General features: G+C 32.5%; 1 protein-coding gene across 1 annotated transcript in view; it reads left to right on the top strand.

Moving 5' to 3' along the window:
• Positions 1 to 21,156, top strand: part of LOC145660818 (beta-glucuronidase-like) — a 60,136-nt gene that overhangs the window by 18,825 nt on the left and 20,155 nt on the right. Inside the window, exons 3-5 of the mRNA XM_081726237.1 lie at positions 9,420 to 9,629; positions 14,254 to 14,433; positions 20,204 to 20,379. Of these exons, the coding sequence (XP_081582363.1) occupies positions 9,420 to 9,629; positions 14,254 to 14,433; positions 20,204 to 20,379 (566 nt within the window). The remainder of the gene's footprint in view (positions 1 to 9,419; positions 9,630 to 14,253; positions 14,434 to 20,203; positions 20,380 to 21,156) is intronic.

The following is a 21,156-nucleotide window of genomic DNA, read 5'->3' on the forward strand; positions in this document are numbered from 1 at the left end:
GAAACGTCAAAGTACTTCCCTAATGAATTGTTAGATTTAGTAATTAAAAAAGGTGTGTACCCATATGATTATATTGACTCAATTGAAAGATTAGAAGAAACAAAACTACCTTCAAAAGAAATGTTCTTTAATAAACTTACTAACACCCACATCAGTGATGAAGATTATGAGCATGCGAAAAATGTTTGGAAGTCATTCAATATTAAAAATCTAGGTGAATATAGAGAACTTTATAACAAGACAGATGTATTAATATTAGCTGATGTATTTGAAAGTTTTAGAGATGTGTGTTTAAAAGCATATGGATTAGATCCTGCTTGGTATTTCACTGCTCCTGGTTTATCGTGGGATTCAATGTTAAAGATGACTAAGATCAAACTAGAAATGTTAACTGACTATGACAAAATATTAATGATAGAAAAAGGTATAAGAGGTGGAATTTCACAATGTAGTAAGAGATATGTAAAAGCAAATAATAAGTATATGGAAAATTATAACAAAGACGAACCTTCAAAGTATTTAGCTTATCTAGATGCAAATAATTTATATGGATGGGCTATGAGTCAGTACATGCCTTACAAAGACTTTAAATGGGTTCAACCTTACATAAACATAATGAATGTTCCAGATGATTCAGAAACTGGCTACATATTAGAAGTTGATTTAGAATATCCAGAATACTTACATGATAAACATACAGATCTGCCATTAGCTCCAGAAAATATGTGTCCACCAGGATCGAAACATTCAAAATTATTAACAACGCTTTACAATAAAGAAAGATATGTTATTCACTACAGAAACTTAAAACTTTATATGTCACTTGGGATGATAATAAAGAAAATTCACAGAGTATTGGAGTTCAAGCAATCAAACTGGTTAAAGGAATATATTGATCTAAATACAAATATGAGAACAAGTGCTAAGAATGATTTCGAGAAAGATTTTTACAAGTTAATGAACAATAGCGTATTTGGTAAAACAATGGAAAACATTAGAAAGAGGCCATCTATTACCTTAGAATGTGATCCAATGAGGGTGGAAAAGTTAATAGCAAAACCGAACTTTGATTACAGGACAATATTTACTGAAGATTTGTGTGCGATACATATGAAAAAAGAAAAATTGACCTTCAACAAACCTATATATGTTGGTATGAGTGTGCTAGATTTGTCAAAACTATTAATGTATGACTTCCATTACAATATTATGAAACCTAAATATGATATTGATATAGGGTTATGTTATATGGATACTGATAGTTTTATATATGAAATTAATACAGATGATTTCTACAAAGACTTAAAAGAAATGGTTGATTTATTTGATACAAGTGAATATGGAAAGGATAATCAATATGGAATACCACTAGTAAACAAAAAAGTATTAGGAAAGATGAAGGATGAAAACAATGGTAAAATAATGACAGAATTTATTGGGTTAAGATCAAAGATGTATGCATTTAAAGTTGAAAATAAAGAGAAGAAAAAAGCAAAAGGAATAACAAAATGTGTAGTATCAAAAGAGTTACAATTTGATGATTATAAGCAAACCCTATTCAATGATGTGAAAACATACAAAAATATAAATCTAATTCGAAGTTGTAAGCATGATGTATATACCATAGCTGTAAATAAGTTAGCATTAGATTCGAATGATGATAAAAGATATATACTAGAGGGTGGTATAAGTACATTAGCTTGGGGGCATTATAAGATATAATTAAAATGTATTTATGTGTAGTTTAGTTTTAGGTCATATTTAATTAACTTTTATGTATAGTTTAGTTTCAGGTCATATTTAATTAACTTTTATGTATAGTTTAGTTTTAGGTCATATTTAATTAACTTTTATGTATAGTTTAGTTTTAGGTCATATTTAATTAACTTTTATGTATAGTTTAGTTTTAGATAAAATTTAATTAACTTTTATGTATAGTTTAGTTTTAGATAAAATTTAATTAACTTTTATGTGTAGTGTAGTTTAGTTTTAGGTCATATTTAATTAACTTTTATGTGTAGTGTAGTTTAGTTTTAGGTCATATTTAATTAACTTTTATGTATAGTTTAGTTTTAGGTAAAATTTAATTAACTTTTATGTACAGTTTAGTTTTAGGTAAAATTTAAATAACTTTTATGTATAGTTTAGTTTAGTTTTAGGTCATATTTAATTAACTTTTATGTGTGGTGTAGTTTAGTTTTAGGTCATATTTAATTAACTTTTATGTATAGTTTAGTTTTAGGTCATATTTAATTAACTTTTATGTATAGTTTAGTTTTAGGTCATATTTAACTAACTTTTATGTATAGTTTAGTTTTAGTTAAAATTTAATTAACTTTTATGTATAGTTTAGTTTTAGGTCATATTTAATTAACTTTTATGTATAGTTTAGTTTTAGATAAAATTTAATTAACTTTTATGTGTAGTGTAGTTTAGTTTTAGGTCATATTTAATTAACTTTTATGTGTAGTGTAGTTTAGTTTTAGGTCATATTTAATTAACTTTTATGTATAGTTTAGTTTTAGGTAAAATTTAATTAACTTTTATGTACAGTTTAGTTTTAGGTAAAATTTAAATAACTTTTATGTATAGTTTAGTTTAGTTTTAGGTCATATTTAATTAACTTTTATGTATAGTTTAGTTTTAGGTAAAATTTAATTAACTTTTATGTACAGTTTAGTTTTAGGTAAAATTTAAATAACTTTTATGTATAGTTTAGTTTAGTTTTAGGTCATATTTAATTAACTTTTATGTGTGGTGTAGTTTAGTTTTAGGTCATATTTAATTAACTTTTATGTATAGTTTAGTTTAGTTTTAGGTCATATTTAATTAACTTTTATGTATAGTTTAGTTTTAGGTCATATTTAATTAACTTTTATGTATAGTTTAGTTTTAGATAAAATTTAATTAACTTTTATGTATAGTTTAGTTTTAGATAAAATTTAATTAACTTTTATGTGTAGTGTAGTTTAGTTTTAGGTCATATTTAATTAACTTTTATGTGTAGTGTAGTTTAGTTTTAGGTCATATTTAATTAACTTTTATGTATAGTTTAGTTTTAGGTAAAATTTAATTAACTTTTATGTACAGTTTAGTTTTAGGTAAAATTTAAATAACTTTTATGTATAGTTTAGTTTAGTTTTAGGTCATATTTAATTAACTTTTATGTGTGGTGTAGTTTAGTTTTAGGTCATATTTAATTAACTTTTATGTATAGTTTAGTTTTAGGTCATATTTAATTAACTTTTATGTATAGTTTAGTTTTAGGTCATATTTAATTAACTTTTATGTATAGTTTAGTTTTAGTTAAAATTTAATTAACTTTTATGTATAGTTTAGTTTTAGGTCATATTTAATTAACTTTTATGTATAGTTTAGTTTTAGATAAAATTTAATTAACTTTTATGTATAGTTTAGTTTTAGATAAAATTTAATTAACTTTTATGTGTAGTGTAGTTTAGTTTTAGGTCATATTTAATTAACTTTTATGTGTAGTGTAGTTTAGTTTTAGGTCATATTTAATTAACTTTTATGTATAGTTTAGTTTTAGGTAAAATTTAATTAACTTTTATGTACAGTTTAGTTTTAGGTAAAATTTAAATAACTTTTATGTATAGTTTAGTTTAGTTTTAGGTCATATTTAATTAACTTTTATGTATAGTTTAGTTTTAGGTAAAATTTAATTAACTTTTATGTACAGTTTAGTTTTAGGTAAAATTTAAATAACTTTTATGTATAATTTAGTTTAGTTTTAGGTCATATTTAATTAACTTTTATGTGTGGTGTAGTTTAGTTTTAGGTCATATTTAATTAACTTTTATGTATAGTTTAGTTTAGTTTTAGGTCATATTTAATTAACTTTTATGTATAGTTTAGTTTTAGGTCATATTTAACTAACTTTTATGTATAGTTTAGTTTTAGGTAAAATTTAATTAACTTTTATGTATAGTTTAGTTTTAGATAAAATTTATATTTTTAAGTCAGAAAAATTGTTTTTGTAATTTTATCCTTAGACATAGGCAACCAGTAACGTGTTAGAAAAAAATTATAAGAAAATAGAAACCATTTACCGTTTGAATTTTGAAAATTGGTTAATATTTGATGAAGTTACAGCAAGTTCAAAATTTCGGGAATTTTTTACGGGTTTATTTTTGAGTTTTCGGGAAAATGTTATTCTTTAAAAAAGTCTTAAAACTTTATTCTAATTATGGTAGTATTTTTATTTTTTCGACTTGTTGAAATTTTGTGGAGATATTGAAAAAGGGAAAAGTATCCTTTGGGTTATGCAACTATTTATGCATTTTAAAAAATTGGTTATGTTATTAGTATTCATTTACCGTTCGAATTTTTGAAATCGGTTAATTAGGAGCCGAGGAATTAATTAATAACGTTATTTGGGGGTGGCACTGTAAGTGTTGCCAACTCAGTTTTAACAATTCTCATATTTATTAGTAGTGGGGTGAATTCATCCCTATATGTTTTAAAGCGATATCTTGAAAAATTAAAATCCTGGAACGTTCCGAAAAAATATATGGAGTTGGATACACTGACTTTTTCTTTTTTGAACATTAATGTTTTAGCTATATTTACCACCTAGGTGACTATGATCAATAAGTTATTCACCTACTCAATAGATGGTGTGGCATGTAGTATGTTTCAGAGTAATAAAAGCTAGAGAGTTGCGGACAGATTTTGTTTCAAGAATTTTCTTCAAAGTGATGATTGTGAATCGAAAAAAGCGGGACTGACAAGAAGCCGTGACACCTAGGACAGACAGCCTGGACAGACAGCCAGGACGGACAGTTTTGGTGTTGTTATTATTACATACTCAGAAGAAGGAGAGAAGGAAACTGAATTGTAAATGTGTGCGTGTGTGTTGTGTTGGGTTGTATAAATACAGGCGGCAAAATGCTAAATTCGTTATTTTTTATCCGATTTTGATAATTCAAACGGCATTTAAAAGAGTATGTATCAGAGTTTAAAACGCAATTGTTCATTCTTGTTAAATGTTGTTAGATTTAGTGATTTTTTGTTTTTGTAACTAGATTTAATGATTTTTGTAACCAAATTTAGTGATTTTTTGAAGTCAAAACCGGTTATAACCAGATTTTATAACTAGATTTAGTGATTTTTTAAAGTCAAAACCGGTTATAACTAGATTTTGTAACCAGATTTAGTGATTTTGTAACTAGATTTAGTGATTTTGTAACTAGATTTAGTGACTTTTTGTAACCAGATTTAGTGATTTTTTGTAACTAGATTTAGTGATAGAATGCATTAGAAGTTATTATGAGTAAGATAGAAGTTATTTGAGATGTGATAGAAGTTATTTGGGAAATAGGGAGTGCGGTAGAAATTATTAGGGGTAGTTTAGAAGTTATTTGGAGGTAGGGGGATGCGCTATTGTTATTAGGAGTGCGCTATTATTATTGATGGTGTGCTAGATTGTTATTGGAAATGATGAGGTGGCGCAGAATCCCCACCCCACCCCTACTGCTATATGAAGGTTCAATTATATCACATTGCACAGCACAGTGTTGCCTGGAATTTCGTATATTATGTAATGCATTGATTCTTTGTACATCATTTTGTATATTTCGGTTAACTTTTTATCTATGACAGGTTAAGGTATTTCTTTTAATGTTTTGCATGTCTAATTTATTTTATGTTCTTTGGTTTGTCATTTAATTTACATTTTTATATTATGTATGTCCGTTTATAAATTTCCTTTTTGTTAAATTCTAAATGTAAAATAATATGGATCATTAGGATTTTGAAGATATTTGATAATCGAATTATATAGAATTTAGTTCAATCCATAACGCAAAATTTGACAGCATATCGCAAAATCTATGTGATGCCAAATATCGTAATCTAAAATGCATATTTTTTGTTGAGGCTTTGACGCTAACCCATTAGGAATGAGGTCCAAAATAATTATTTTCCGGCACAGTCTAGGTCCCAGTAACATATCACTAAGTAATATCATTAATAATTGTTTTGTTCAATGTAAAAATAGATGGAAATAAAGTTGTTAAATAATCCCCAGTTGCAATATAACTTTTGCAAAACAAGCCTCATTATTCACTACTATGATTAATATTATCCTTTCTATTTATTTGTTTAATTTGATCACACAATTTTGCAGACAATTTTAAGATGTTCATGCGCAAGGAATCAAATCTCTTCTTACACCTTCGTTGTTTAAGGGTACTAAGGGCTAGTACCTACTTGCGTTGCTCTTGTCAATTTACTTAATAAAATATGAAATAACGATATTCGGTATTTTCACTGAACATGATAGTATCCTAATAGTTACACAACCTTTCGTCAAAGTGTTAGAAACAACCAGGAAAATTAACATTGATATACAAATATCCAGATCATGTCTTGCCCTCCACTGACAAATTTTATCAAAATCGGAGTGTTACACTTGGGAAGTGTTACTTGTTAGTATGATGTGTTTATTCCATAAAAAATACAAAAACTCGATTTAGGGGCCGTTCAAAAATTTTGTGGACCCTGATCCAAAAACTTTGGCCAAGATCGCAATATTTTGGTGCACTTTTGGATCATTTCTAAAATTCTTGGCCAAGACCTCAAACTTTTGATCCATTTTTCGATTGGGAGTTCATGTGGCTCGGATTCTACGTTAATCAGTAGGTTCCGTCTCATATAGCCTCGTTGTTGAAAAGGACTTTCAACTCAAATCAACTCACCCAGTTTTTGATTATTCCTAAAATTCTTGTTTATATTTTTCTTTATTTTTGAGGTATTCAGTAAGATATTCATGAAAATAGGGGTGAGTTTAGCGAAGAGCTTTACTATTTCTTCAAGGTTCTGATAGTCCCAGTTTTTGTTAACCAAATAACCCCGAGAATGGATGTACACGAACGAAGACCATGGAGACTGACTGAAGCTGTCGCTTGTAACATTTTAACCTAACAGTTAAGAACTGAGTTCCCAGTGAATGAACCAATAATAATCAATATTCATGCAAATGAAAAGAAGTTACGATGTTAATATGGCCAAGAGGATTTTGGAATTGAATAGACTGTTGTTGTAGAATTCAGTCACGCAACACTTATCTTCAACTCTTCATTTACGAAGTAGAACTTTCGGTAAGGTTGTTATAATGCAATTATAGTTGTGTGGGAAGTTTTTCTAAGTGAAGATTTGATTGGAGAGTCCAAATTACAAATACTCTCTAGTACATCCGTTGATATGAAACTAGTATCATGCTAACTGTTATTAAAATACTCACTTTGTGATAGTTCGAGTCTCGAGACGGAATCGCTCAAGTCATCAACAGTACTTGTGAATGTATCGTTGAATCTACTACGACTTTTCAACTGTTGGATTCTTTGGATTAGATTCTTTTGTAAATGAAGTTTGGTTCGGATAAGTTGTCATCAAGGGCTTTTGGACTAGGAACAAAACAACATATTATGTTCCGAGAAGTACCTCTTTGTTACCGAGATCAATGACAACTTCTGGCAATATCTTATCTCGGAGTGTGTGAATATTTATACCGCAACAAGCAATGATCGGTATCTATCTTCGAGAGAAAGCTTTACCATCTTTGCACTACTGACCAGTTACTGGAGGGATCGTCATGGGAATTATTAGAGAATAGGTACTCAGTGTAATTCGGCAGGTCAACATGAGCAGTAATGTACTTGTTCTCGCTTAAATTTGGACTTAAACTTAATTCGGAATTTCACCCATCAGTTTAGCAACCCAGAAAATTATGGATTCAACATTAATGTCGGTGATTTTGGACACTTTATCTTCAACTCTTTTCTTCTCTTTGGAAATGGGGGCTGAATTTGGGCTTAAAGAGTATCGAGTGTGTCACTATTCATCTCAGCGACCCTGAAACTTATGTGTTCAACACTAACAACGGGCATTTTGGACAATTTTTACATACCAACTCCTCCCACCCTAGAGGTGCTAGGGTTGTCTTATTCCCACAGCATGGCATCAGTAGACCCCGAGAATTATGGATGCGATACTATATAGGTTGGTTTCGATTATTTATACATGTCATCCCCTTCCCACTCCCTGGTGGTGCTAGGGATACATTTCCCCAAGCAGAAATATATTTGATTCAGGATTTTAAGCTATATATGTTCTAAGATTGGGAAATTGTCCCAGGAGTTCTACAGTTATGCTGAAGTCATCTTGATTGAGTGAGCAACGACCAGACCAAACCGCTAAAATTAGAAAGTTGAACTTTGGACAGAACATCAGATTTGTGACGTAAAGTTCTATTAAGGAATAAGTTTTGGAAATTTGACGAGGAAGGGAGCAATTAGGTGTGAAAATTATTATAGTAAAATATTTATATCTCCGAATTTCAGAAGGGTAGAGATATTAAATTTGGTATATGGACTTCCCATGTAAAATAATTAGAAAGTATGTATAATTGTTTTTTTTAAAATATTCCTTAGAAAGGAGAAAATTGGGGAAAGGAAAAAAAGATATGAGATTACAATTGTTATTACAGGAATGTCCATATTTAAGGTTAGAGAAATGAAATTTGGTATTTAAACTTTACATCTGAAATAGTAATTAAAGACGCATTTCACCGTTTTATTTATTTTTTTTGACATTTTCCTTAGTAGGGACAAAGAAAAGTGGGAAGAAAAAAGATGGGAGTAGAGATTGTTGTAATAAGATGACCATATCTCAACATCCCTTGAGATTAGAGTTATGCTACGGATATGAAGATTGGTATATAAACTCCTAATTCAAAATAGTTATACATATGTCACAGTGTTTTCGGAAATAACGCTTTTAACGAGAGAAGTCGGGTCAATTTCTACTCTTTCCTCCATCGAGATTATTAGTCTCATCACTTTAGCTCATCATACAGCACTTTAACTGACATGAGATCTGTTTATTTCATGATTGAAATGCGTATTAGAAGAAGGAAATGAATTTAAATTATCGCAAAGAATAACATCATTAAGGTATTCTTGCCGTGCGAAGAACGGAAACAAAGACTGAAAGATGAGGTGTGATGCTGCAGAGAGAGCAAAGACAGGAGTTTGGAGTGTACTCCCTAGCTAACTGGAGGTTAGCAAAATATAATGTTTTTGTGATTTACTTACCACCACTTTACCTATATTCAATAGTGTCCTTTTAGACTTGGTACTCGTACTAAATTTCAGCTTGTTTAACTGAATACTTTATGCTTCTACGAAGTGCAATTGTTACTTTCATCATTCCCTGGGAAGACTCCTTACAGTCGAATTAGTTAAGTACAAAACGTTGGCCATGACAAACTTTATTCTTGTGTTTTCAATACCCAGCTTCTATTGGATCACCGCTATTAATTCCATCTATTTTGTGGTAGTGTTTATCGCATTTATATTTCCAGCAAATTTATATTTGGGTTTTTTGTTTTTACATAGATGGAGATTCAGTACCTGCCAATTATTTTACTGCTAATTTCGATGCTCAGCACAACATCCGGAGCTCTTGAAGGTGGAATCTTATATCCTCAGGATTCAGAAACGCGAGAAACAAAATCTCTGGATGGAATTTGGAACTTCAGGACTTCACTCAAAGGGGATCAGGAAGTTGGGTTCAGGGATCAATGGTACGCACAACCTCTTCGAAAGGTAAGATTTATCTTTAATATAGCGAGTGATGTTGGTTGTATTTTGTTGTTTCGTTTTCTTTTTTTTAAAAATGAAAGTAATTCTTTGCTCAAATCTAATTAAGTGTCATAATCGAACTGTATTATTATACCTTGTTCTGCCTTTTTTCAAACATAATGTTCTTGCAAAATTATCGTCTCCAACAAAATCAAAAAAACATTATGGATGGAACATCAAGTTCAATTCAGTGATGCCAAACTGAAACGCTATAAAATCCCACCTCAACTGGCAAAAACTTTTCCCACATTGTACTATAATAATAATAATAATAATAATAATAATAATAATAATAATAATAATAATAATAATAATAATAATAATAATAATAATAATAATAATAATAATAATAATAATAGTAGTACCTAAGAAGCAGTTGACCTTCATAACTGGGATTAGTTTACCTATCTTCAGAGCATAATTGCTGACTGTAGCAGAAACAAGTTAAAAATTGGTTTAACCCTACAGTCTGTAAGGAAGCAATATTTAAAAGAATCATATCAATTACTAAGAGTATTCTTTGTTTATACTCCTGTACTACCGATATCTTGTATCTCGTCATTCACGAAATTATCTCAATATCGACCAAATTATTATTTGTCCATTTTAGTTTTCACTCATTTATATAAAGCATTCTATTTGTAATAATCTGTAAATGTTTTGTTAGGTTATCAGAAGTGCAGTAACTCCCTCATACCTTTGTACCATCACTTTATAGGGGTCTAATAGGCTGATTGACACTAGAAAAGTTTTGCTGTGTACACATATCCTGTGGAGCGTTTGGAAATTGATTGTTTCTTATTTGATATTTTATTTCCTTTCTTTCAGTTTTGTTTTCTTCCATTCTTCAAATCAGAACATAAATTTCTTCTGTTGGTATTCGGTTTTTAAGAATCTCATATGATTAAATCATTCCTCACTAGTATAGACTTTGTTGATAAGAAAGAATAAACTTCAGACTAAAAATTGACAACTTTGACGTGCTTATTGATGACACATTATGTTTACCTTCCGCTCGTAGAGAATTTTGCTGGCGTGCATTATAGATATAGTGAAAAATCTCAGATAAATGTTGGCATCGTCGGCGAAAATTCTCTTTATTCTGACTCACGAATTTGCTATAGGGTTAAAATAAGCTTTAAGGTCAAAGATTGAAGTGAAAAGTTTTGCAAGACGAGTGCAGTTTGTTTATACTTTATTACTGGACTTCTATAATATTCATACCCAAATACGAAGAATAAAAGTAAATATTATTTTTATTTTTCTAATATTTTGGCGAGTGATTAACTGTGTTTTTTTCATTTTTAGCAACGGAGAATATGAGCGTCATCTTTATTTTATATGGAAAATTATTTTTCTGTTTCGTAATGTTAACGGTGTGATTTTGCTGATTTTTCACTTTAAATGTCTCTTTGTTATTTTAAAATGGGTTTGCATTATATACTGTATAAATTTAATATTATTTGAGTTAAATTTGTTTAATCAATCTCATGTTTATAATATCTAATTTCCTCGAAATAAAGAACATACAGATTTGAAGAAATCATTAAAATTTTAGTTCAATAAATAATTCACAATATAAACAATGGACTAAAACCAAACATGAATTCAAAGCGTTATAAACACATTAAATAAGTTAAAAGTGTTCTTGCTAGAACTTTCAGGCATTTTGGCCTTTTTTCTCTGTCTTTCGTGTGATTTATATTATCTGGACATTTTAAAGAGATTTTTGTTTACACAGGCGTGTTATTCATGAGATAAAGATGTTTAATAACTTTTTTTTTGGGTTAGTTTGAAAGTAGGCTATTCGATTAGTTAAATGTCGTTTAAGTTTTATAGACCATTAGATTATAAATCGCCTTCCTTTAAAAACCATTATTCTTTTTTTTCTTTTTTTAAAGTAAAGTTATCAACTTGTTACCGATTCATAAAAGTTTCAGAAACAATTCGAATTGATTGTGCTTCTCTGTACTATTCTGAGGGCTACAAATGTGAACTGATTGTCAAATGAGTTAGTAAGGCAGCAAAAAGAATAATTTATTTTTGAAGAAATATTTGATATATTTTTACTGTTTTGCATACAAGATTAATAATAATTTGCGTTGAATGGAAGAAAAAGTACTATTTAAAGTTATTTATTACAGTAATTTGTTAGATACCTTTGGTTATTGGGAACCGGTCAAAAACCCCACTGCCAAAACACACACACTCAAGAAATGTCAAAACGCCCACACAAACGGTCATAACCCCCACACAAATGGACAAATCTCCCAAATACACGAACGGTCATTTGTGTGGGAGTTATGACCGATCGTGTGGGCGTTTTGACATTTCTTGAGTGTGGGGGTTTTGGCTGTGGGGGTTATGACCGTTCGTGTATTTGGGAGATTTGTCCATTTGTGTGGGGGTTATGATCAATCGTGTGGGCGTTTTGACATTTCTTGAGTGTGGGGGTTTTGGCTGTGGGGGTTTTGACCTAGACCCTGATTTATTACTGAAGAAATGTCAGATTAGAAGTTGATTTTATCTTGCAGTTGATGAAAATCATATTATAACTAATTCGTTTTTTCCTGCGGTTAGTACTTTTATAGCCAAAAATGGATTAACCTAAGAAATGCTGGTTATGCATGATGGAGAATGTTGATTATTCTGCTCAGCCCCTAATATCAAATTACCTATGCCTATGGCTTATGAGCAAAGAATATCTCGAAAAAATGCAATAAAAATGATAATCTTGGAGTTCAGCAATTATTTTTTTTAATTGATAACAATTAAACAGAGAATTTTTCAGTTTTTTTCTTCTCAAATGAAACATTAACTTAAAATTCAATTTCCCCTCAAAATGTTCTTATTATTAACGTATCAAAGCATAATATTATATTCAAAATTTTCAGAGGAAGTCGTATCATATTTACACTTTTAAAATCACATTCAGAATTTTCAATTAAAGGTAGCGCACCAACAGATCAATCATTTCAAGTGATAAATTCAATACCTACAATTGATTCAAACAACCTGTAGAAAATATTTATTTTTTTGATGTTAATATCTTTCTGAAAGTAAATATCTTTTTGAAAACATTTAAAAACATAAAAGTCTGCAACAATAAAGAGGCAATAATGATCATAACGATAATTTTTTGATGACCATAAAAATGAAGTAATTAAAAAATAAATTTTTAATTTCAAGTTACCTTCATAGTATTATCGGTTTAATATTGCAGAAATAAAATTTTGCAAAGGATCCCCATCTGGATTTCTGTTGCATACAGTCACAGAAATTAATGTCAATATAAGATAGTCTAAAAAATAGTGAGCCTTTCACACAAGAGATATAATGATAATGTTCAAATTCTCAAGGTATATGAGTCACAGCAGGACAACCCTAACGTCTTTGACAGCTGACAGTTGTTACTAAAAAAAGTGCAAGAAGTGTTAGAATTCTTGTAACCAAACGTAACGTATTTCGTCGTGAAGATGGGTGAATTTTCCGCAAAACTGCCCTACATTTTACAATTTTATTTCGATACAAGTGCAAATGTGTGCATTTAACAAATGAAAAGAAAGAACCTGAGCTGGTCAATAAAAAAAGGCGTCGTTACCACGGAGTCAACGCCAGACCGCGTATGCAAAAAGGGCTTCAGTCAAACAAACTTAGTTTTGAGAAAAATAAGAAACATTGCAGTTTTGAAACTATAAAATCAAAATGAACCATTTTTTTTTCGTGTAGACCATTTTTATGCTCATTGCCATGGTAAAAAAAATCCGTTATGGAGTGAAGCCCACCTTGCATGTAAATAGAAACGACTGAATGCATGTAATTTTATTTAATTATTATTTGTTTGCTCTTTTTAACACAAAACTGTGTTAACACGTTTTTCTTTTTCTTTCTTTTTTTTTTTTTGCCATTTTCCACACGTTACAGATATAGTGTTATATAGTGTTATAGCGATGTAGATATAGTGTTATGCACACAATAAGGCAGGTTACATCGACTTCATAAACACATATGTTATTGAAACGTCGTACTTGTTCCTGCAGATTGCTGCAACTTCAAGATGGTGTGGCGCTTGAACTAAGCCGATTTCGACCTTCGGTTCCCTATCTCAAAATGCATATATTGGACCTCTCTATCACTTGTATAAATTTGACCCAAAAGGTTATGGGCACCCTGTATGTTTAATGTCTAGTCAGAAATTAAGAGAATTTGGTTGAGAAATTTTACTGTATACACCGTATAGCCCGTACCTTTCATTGTAAAATTATCGTTTGTTTCGGTTGCTGCATAACTGGCTGAAGGGTGTGATGTTAGTTTCAAAACAGGCATGTGCAAGTCATATGTCATATATATTTGACTAGAATCCGCAGAAGTTCTAAAGCGTGATGGGATTTATGGTGTTGTGGTAAAAATGGCAGAAATGGTAATCGAAGAAAAGCAGTGTATATGTGATTTTATAATGATATTTTCCAATAACAATAAAGATAGTGTCAACTTTAAACTCAAAAGGGTCAATACGCATTAGGCAATGCCTCTGAATAAAACCTTGTATACCGCGCGTATTTTGTCAAATAATTTCAATGCTTTCTAGACTGGAGACGTTATTTCAATGCCTGTTCCATCCAGTTACAATGACATCACACAGAACGCTACCATCAGAGACTATGTTGGATGGGTTTGGTACGACAGAGAGTTCTTTGTCCCTCAATATTGGAACACGGGTCGACGAGTGTTTCTTCGATTTGGAAGTGTTCACTACAATGCACAAGTTGTAAGTATACTTAATTTTGATTGTTTCATAGTCATGACTCAGATTTGACGTAAGATTTGTGCATAATAACGAGTATATTTCAAACTAAAATATATTACATCTATTTTAAACATGGGCCGCGGTGGCTCAGTGGTAGAGCGTTCACCTCTGGTGCTTGGGGTCCCGGGTTCGATCCCAGCCCCGCCAAGTGAAATTTTTGGTAGACAAACACCGTGTGCGTGGGTTTTCCCGGGGTTCTCCCGTTTCCTCCCACTTTTTTCATTCCACCATTTCATTCATTACTCATCATCACCGTCTCCTTTAGCCTAACCAACATCACTGTGAGACGTAAAACTCAAAGATTTCATTTCATTTTTTTCTGTTTTAAATAACAGTGAAAGACAATTTTGATTATCTATACCGGGCGATTCACAAAAGTGAAAATACTTTGGGGGCTAATAGTACAGGTGATTATAAGTATGAAGTTCCCCATAAACATAGATCGGATACTCAACGGTTTGCAAGCCATAGGTTGTTACCTTTTGGACACCTCCTTACAGAAAAAGTATTTTTTACCCGGCATGTAATTACCGTTTTGCAAAGTGCTATAGCGCGTTGTAAACGTAAGGGAGTGATCTTTCGAGTGGTGTATAGTATGGTACTCTAATACACACGATAGGGAAATTATAAAGAGAAATTTCCAAAATTGTCTCGAAAAAGTTTTCGTTTTCCGAATTATTTTTTAGAATTGGATGGTAACACTATCTCCGAGACAAAGAAACTAGCACAGTGTAATCCGTCGTATGCCAAACATCTATGACCAGTTTTTTTTAAGTCGTTAGTCTTCATAGTGAATGAGGGAAATATATTAACTTTGATGAACAGTGGCGGCGATTGGACGTTAAAAGTGGGGGGGCAAGACATGATCTAAATATTTGTATATCAATGTTCATATACGAATTTCCCTGGTTGAAACTATATACATTAATAGGCCATTTCAGAAAAGTGGGGAGGCAACTGCCCCCCTTTGCCCCCCCTAATCACCGCCCATGTTGATGAATATAGTAAAGATAATCGTCCACTAGAAACCCTGGAAACCAATGGACAGTAAGAGGAACAAGTATGAAAGCGTATAATCATAATAAAAATCGAAAACGGAAGGAAAGCTTACAAACAAATGTACTAATAAAAAAATGTAGTGTAATGTGGTCCGAACGTAATTAAAATTTGTAATAACACTAATAATAAGGACGACGAATGTTTATATTTATTGGGAACGACCAAAGTGTACTTTAGCATTCTCCCCCAAAAGAAAATACATAGCAGACTACTTCGCTTCGTAGCTTCTTAATCCTTCTTTTAAAACAAAATTAGTTTATGCTTTCCGCCTTCCGCCACAATTTTGTCATTTCGAACAAAATAATTTCCTTTCCCATTGTAACCTTCCACGATTATGGACCGAAACTAAAGGAGACAGAGATGGTGGTAATGAATAAAATGATGGAGTGAACAAAGTGGGGTTAGACAGGAAAACTGCTGGAAAATCAACGCATATGGTATTTGTCCAATACAATCCTAGTTTGCGCGATCTGGAGTCGAACTAGGGATCTACGCACTAGAGGTGAGCACTCTATCACTAAGCCACCACGGCCCCAAACGTTAATTCATTCTTTGATATGACAATTCATTATTTTAAATTGTTATTCATCCGAAGTTCACCTTCACAGTTAGCATTCTTAAAGGAATCAATATGGCACAATCGAAATTTGACTGTATCATTTACTATGAAAAATTATACCCCTCTCTAAAAGAAATCTTGCAGGTTAAAACTCATCTTTTCTGCCCATAATTAAGTTTCATGATTATCCAAAATGTGAACAGAGAAAACTGATTTTTGAAATCCAAGATGCATTCAAGTTATAACACCTTTTCTTTTCACTAACTAATCACACGAAAACTATGAAACTTGTGTCACCTCTTGGCGTAATCTCTCTGTAACTGTATACATTTCTTCCAACGTCAACGCCGTGATTCTATGGCTTCTTTAAGAGTATGTTTTGATCACTGGAAAATCGCTGATGTAAAAGCGACACAGCTGGTGAAAGTGCGACCACGGAGAGTGTCTTTCATTGCTGGAAACAGCCAAAAGTCACTAGGAGCCAGGTCAGGTGAATAGATATCATGAGAAATCACTTCAAAGTTCTTGTCGCGAAGAAAGTGCTACGTCATGTTCGTCCAATGCGCTGATGCGTTGTCTTCGTGGAAGAGCACACGTGCAGCCTTTTCAGGAGAGTTTTCGCGCAATGCTGGAAAAAGATTTTTCTTCGAAACATCTTCGCAGGATGTATCTATCACCGTAGTGACGTTTGGAATGCAATGAGTAAGGACTACTCCATCGCTATCCCAGAACATGGCCAGCATTCAGTACTGTCACTTACCTGATTCTCTCTCTCTCTCTCTCTCTTTTTTTTTGTTGATGGTGGTGAATCTGTGTGCTTCTATTGAGCGGACTGATGCTTTGTTTCAGGATTGCAAAACTGCATCCATGTCTCATCCATTTCACAATCGCTGGAAAGAAAATCTCATTCGTACCGTCATCGTGCGTCAACATTGCATGCCAATATGCAACGCATACAGCCTTGTGGTCGTCCGTCAGCATTCGTGGCATACATCTGAAGGACACTTTTCGCATTTTCAGGTCTTTATGCAGGATTGTGTGCACAGATCCCAAAAAATGCCAACTTTAGAGACGATATGTTCCCCATTTATTTGCTGATCTTCCAAAACAACTTTCTCCACTCGTTCGATCATGTCGTCAGACCACTTTTGCGTGGCCGAGGTTGGCTTGGTATGTCGTCACACGACGTTCTGTCTTCTTTGAACTGTCGCACCCACGAATGTAAATTAGACACATCCATGGCACTATCAGCACAGGTCTCACTCAACTGACAATGAATTTCAAGCAGTGTCCCACCACACAAACGGAGAAATCGAATATTTACACGCTGTTCTTGTAATGAAACCGTCTCTATTTTACGAGTATCGTATCAAGAACAGTCATCACTAGAGCAACCCACATTATGCTTTATTTTTTGTTGAATTATGGTTTATTTTTTCCAAATTATGCTTTATTGTTAATTTCAATCATTGTTTTACATTGATCGTGTGTAATGTATAATATTTACTATACATTAAATATTCTAAATATCTTGATCTATTTATTAATATTTTATGCAACCAGTTTCTTTCATATTTAACGAACTTTCTACTTAGTGCACTGTAAAGAGATATGCTTTACTCGAGTCAGTTTCTTCTTATCACTTCTGTGCTCCTTAGAGGTGCATATATACAGGAAGGAAAAGTTGCCACCAAAAGGTACAGAAAGTGCTCAAGTTCAAGAGATACTCAAAACAATATAGTGTGGAGTTCTTGTGTGCTATTCATTGTTGGCGGAAAGTTTTCTTCTTTTTTTTCTTTTCTTTACATCAAAGGATTATACCGAAAACTTTACAGAAATAAAAATAAGCTCTTCATTGTTGCATTGTTATGTTCTCAATGATTTTGCATTGTAAATATTGGTTTTAAAAATATAAATACAGTGGGCCTTATGCAGAGTCGTTTTGACGTATGTTTAGCGTCATACTAAAGGCCTGACTACTGTAGGAAACATATGTTAGTGGAACTCTTCAGTGTGGCACTAATCATGCGTCAGAACGATTCTGCATAAGGCCCAGTATGTTAAACTTGCAGTTAAAAAGAATTTTCCAAGAATTGTGCTATATATTTTAAATTATGCTTTATGCTTTATTTTCTAAAATTATGCTTTATTATGTTTTTAAAATTAGTTTCTTCTGGACCCACAGACAACCACAACTATGTTCAAGGTACCAACTATATGTGTAAATTGCTGTTATGCTTTTTATGCTTTTGGGTTGCCCTAGTCATCACTCTCATCGCTATCGCTGGAGTTCTGTGTGCTGTATGGTGTTGCCTTCTCTGTCACGCATTGACAACAAGTGCTTGCACATTTTCAAATAAACAGCACGTTTCTATCTGTTACCAGTCTTGAGAAAAAATTGGAGGTTTTATAACCTGAATGCACCTTGTACAATCCGCGGCAAAAAACCTGCAACATGAGGATGTAAGTTTATTGTGAAACTACGCCTAACAGCACAGGGAATGAACATAACGTCTAAGTGGAACGAATCACGCCAGGATAAACCTCGGCCTCCTCCCGTGAACACTTATTTTAGAGCAAAAGACTCGTCATTTCACAATAAACTTATATGCTCATGTTGCAGGTTTTTTGCCGCGGATTGTACAACCAAACTTCCTGCCAGAAAATGTTATTGTTAGGGAGAAAATCAAAATGTAAGGAGGATCCAATTGGGCATGATTCTCTAAAGAACATGACCTGCAGAGGAGCGACATGTGATCAAAATTTAATTTATATTAGCTCTGTGCGAGGGGGTGGTTGCCCATTTCTGGAAGCATCTGACCTCTTCGGAAGTGTGCCTGAAAGCAACACTAATTTTTGCACACAATAAGATCACAAACCCAAGTCATCAGGAAACGATAATTATGAAATCTGGACAGAGTATTAGTCTAAAAATATTACAAAAATCATTTCTGAAAAGTTGAATCGTGTTTTTTCAAAACTAATATTAGAATGAAGATACGAAGTGTTCACGTGCAGAATGAAACGTTTTCAAACGCCAAACTCCAAGGACCAAGCGAAACCTTTATGCACTCTGTAACCTCGTGACTATATACTCAATCGGCTGTGGCGGGGCCGCGGTGGCTCAGTGGTAGAGCGTTCACCTCTGGTGCTTGGGGTTTTGGGTTCGATCTCAGTCCCCGCCAAGTGAACTTTGTGGTGGACAAACACCGCGTGCGTGGGTTTTCTCGGGGTTCTCCCGTTTCCTCCCACTTTCTTCATTCCACGATTTCATTCATTACTCATCATCACCGTCTCCTTTAGCCTAGCCGGCATAAGCGTGGGACGTAAAACTCAAAGATTTCATTTCATTTCATTTCAATCGGCTGTGGGTGCCTGAAGGCGAAACGACACACAGCAAACAAGAGCCTTCAACGCGTACAGACAGAACTGGTTGGGTGCTTTTTTCTCTTTTGTGTGACTTGGCAAAAATAATTCATTCTTTCGAAGGAATACCAATAATATACAAAATAAGTAAAAACATGACTTATGATTTAAAGTTTCATTTAGCAAAAATATATACGTATAGGATCTGAGGTACGATTCTCACTTTCACTGTTCTGCAAATCATATACCAGTTAAAAAAAATAGTAAGTTTACCCGTCGGCGATGTGGCATAGGACAACCGTATGCCAAACACGTCCAAGCCATTAGACGAGGCCAATAAATAATCTCATCTCTCATTACGCTTAGACTTCGCTACTAGGAGTAACTTATTTATTGACACCATGTTTAAAAATCTAATTGCTAATAATTTCTATTGCCTATTATATTCATTTCCCGAGTATTCTATTTTTTTACATGCTGGGAACATTCGGTCGAAAAAGCTTTTCAGATCAGCAATCCTGAGTGAGGTTTTCCTGGGTTCCTTTCATTCACACCAGAGAAATACCGGGATGATGCCAAACATAATCGTTTCATACAGCTTCCTTACTTCCCCATTCCTTTCTTTCTCCCCAATTTCGCGATAGAATGATTGCCAAGAGACATAATCTCTTATACGTGACGGGCTAACATTCCATAGCTACCAAAAGCTCTTAAATCTAATTGCTACTCTTGATCTGTTTGTTACAGTGGTTAAATGGAGTCTCCGTCCTAAATCATAGTGGCGGTCATCTGCCTTTCGTTGCTGAAGTTACAAATAATATTGCATTTGGCAACAGTAACTTGATAACAGTAGCTGTCAATAATACACTTACCAAAGATACTATTCCTCAAGGAAGCACAACAGTTCACAACGATGCTTCAAGGTAAAATTTAATTACTTGTTATTTTACACTAAACATTATTCAGGATAGGGAGAAATTATTCTATGTATACTTCACATTTAAATTTAGGTTTATATAATTTCTTTTGTATTGGATGTTGGCTATTGAATATAAGTTTCATCATATTAATAGCACTGTCGAATCGTAATTCAGTAATTACTAAAGCCCGGAATTAATGGCGAAATAAAAGCCCGAAAATGCTTGGCAAAATTGCAAAATAAACACCCAAAAATGGCAGGTAAAATGGCAAAATACAATAAACAAGCAATCACGAACTTTTAGAAAGAAATAGATACTAAAATATGTAAAAGCTGTAATAGGCTATAATTCGTTTACTAATCGAATAAAATGTTTCATTTTGCACTTTGTACTTACCACTTAAAGTTCAGGAAACTTGCGCAACCCGTGAAGGAACGACATCTAACAATTCATTCGCTATTCTTCAGTAGTAACAATGAAACAGTAACTTAAAAACACTATCACACATTATTCATACGCGGTTACATTAGCACAAACATTCAAAGCACAAGAAATACTAAAGTGAAGTCATTTTACACTACACTAACAGTTTATTTTCACTTACGAAAGATTTTTCATATTTTTGTTCTCTGAAATTATTAACATCCTTTTAAGATTTTCAAAGGAAAGACTTTGTCTCCTGTCAGAAAGAATTCGCTTTAGATGTGAAAATGATCTTTCCGCATCTACAGATGCCACTGGAGCATAGTTGAAACATGTAATTTGGGAAGGATCCATGTC

This window comes from Thermobia domestica, chromosome 9, assembly GCF_964235325.1.
Source record: "Thermobia domestica chromosome 9, izTheDome1.hap1.1, whole genome shotgun sequence".
In the NCBI taxonomy this organism is placed as follows: domain Eukaryota; kingdom Metazoa; phylum Arthropoda; class Insecta; order Zygentoma; family Lepismatidae; genus Thermobia; species Thermobia domestica.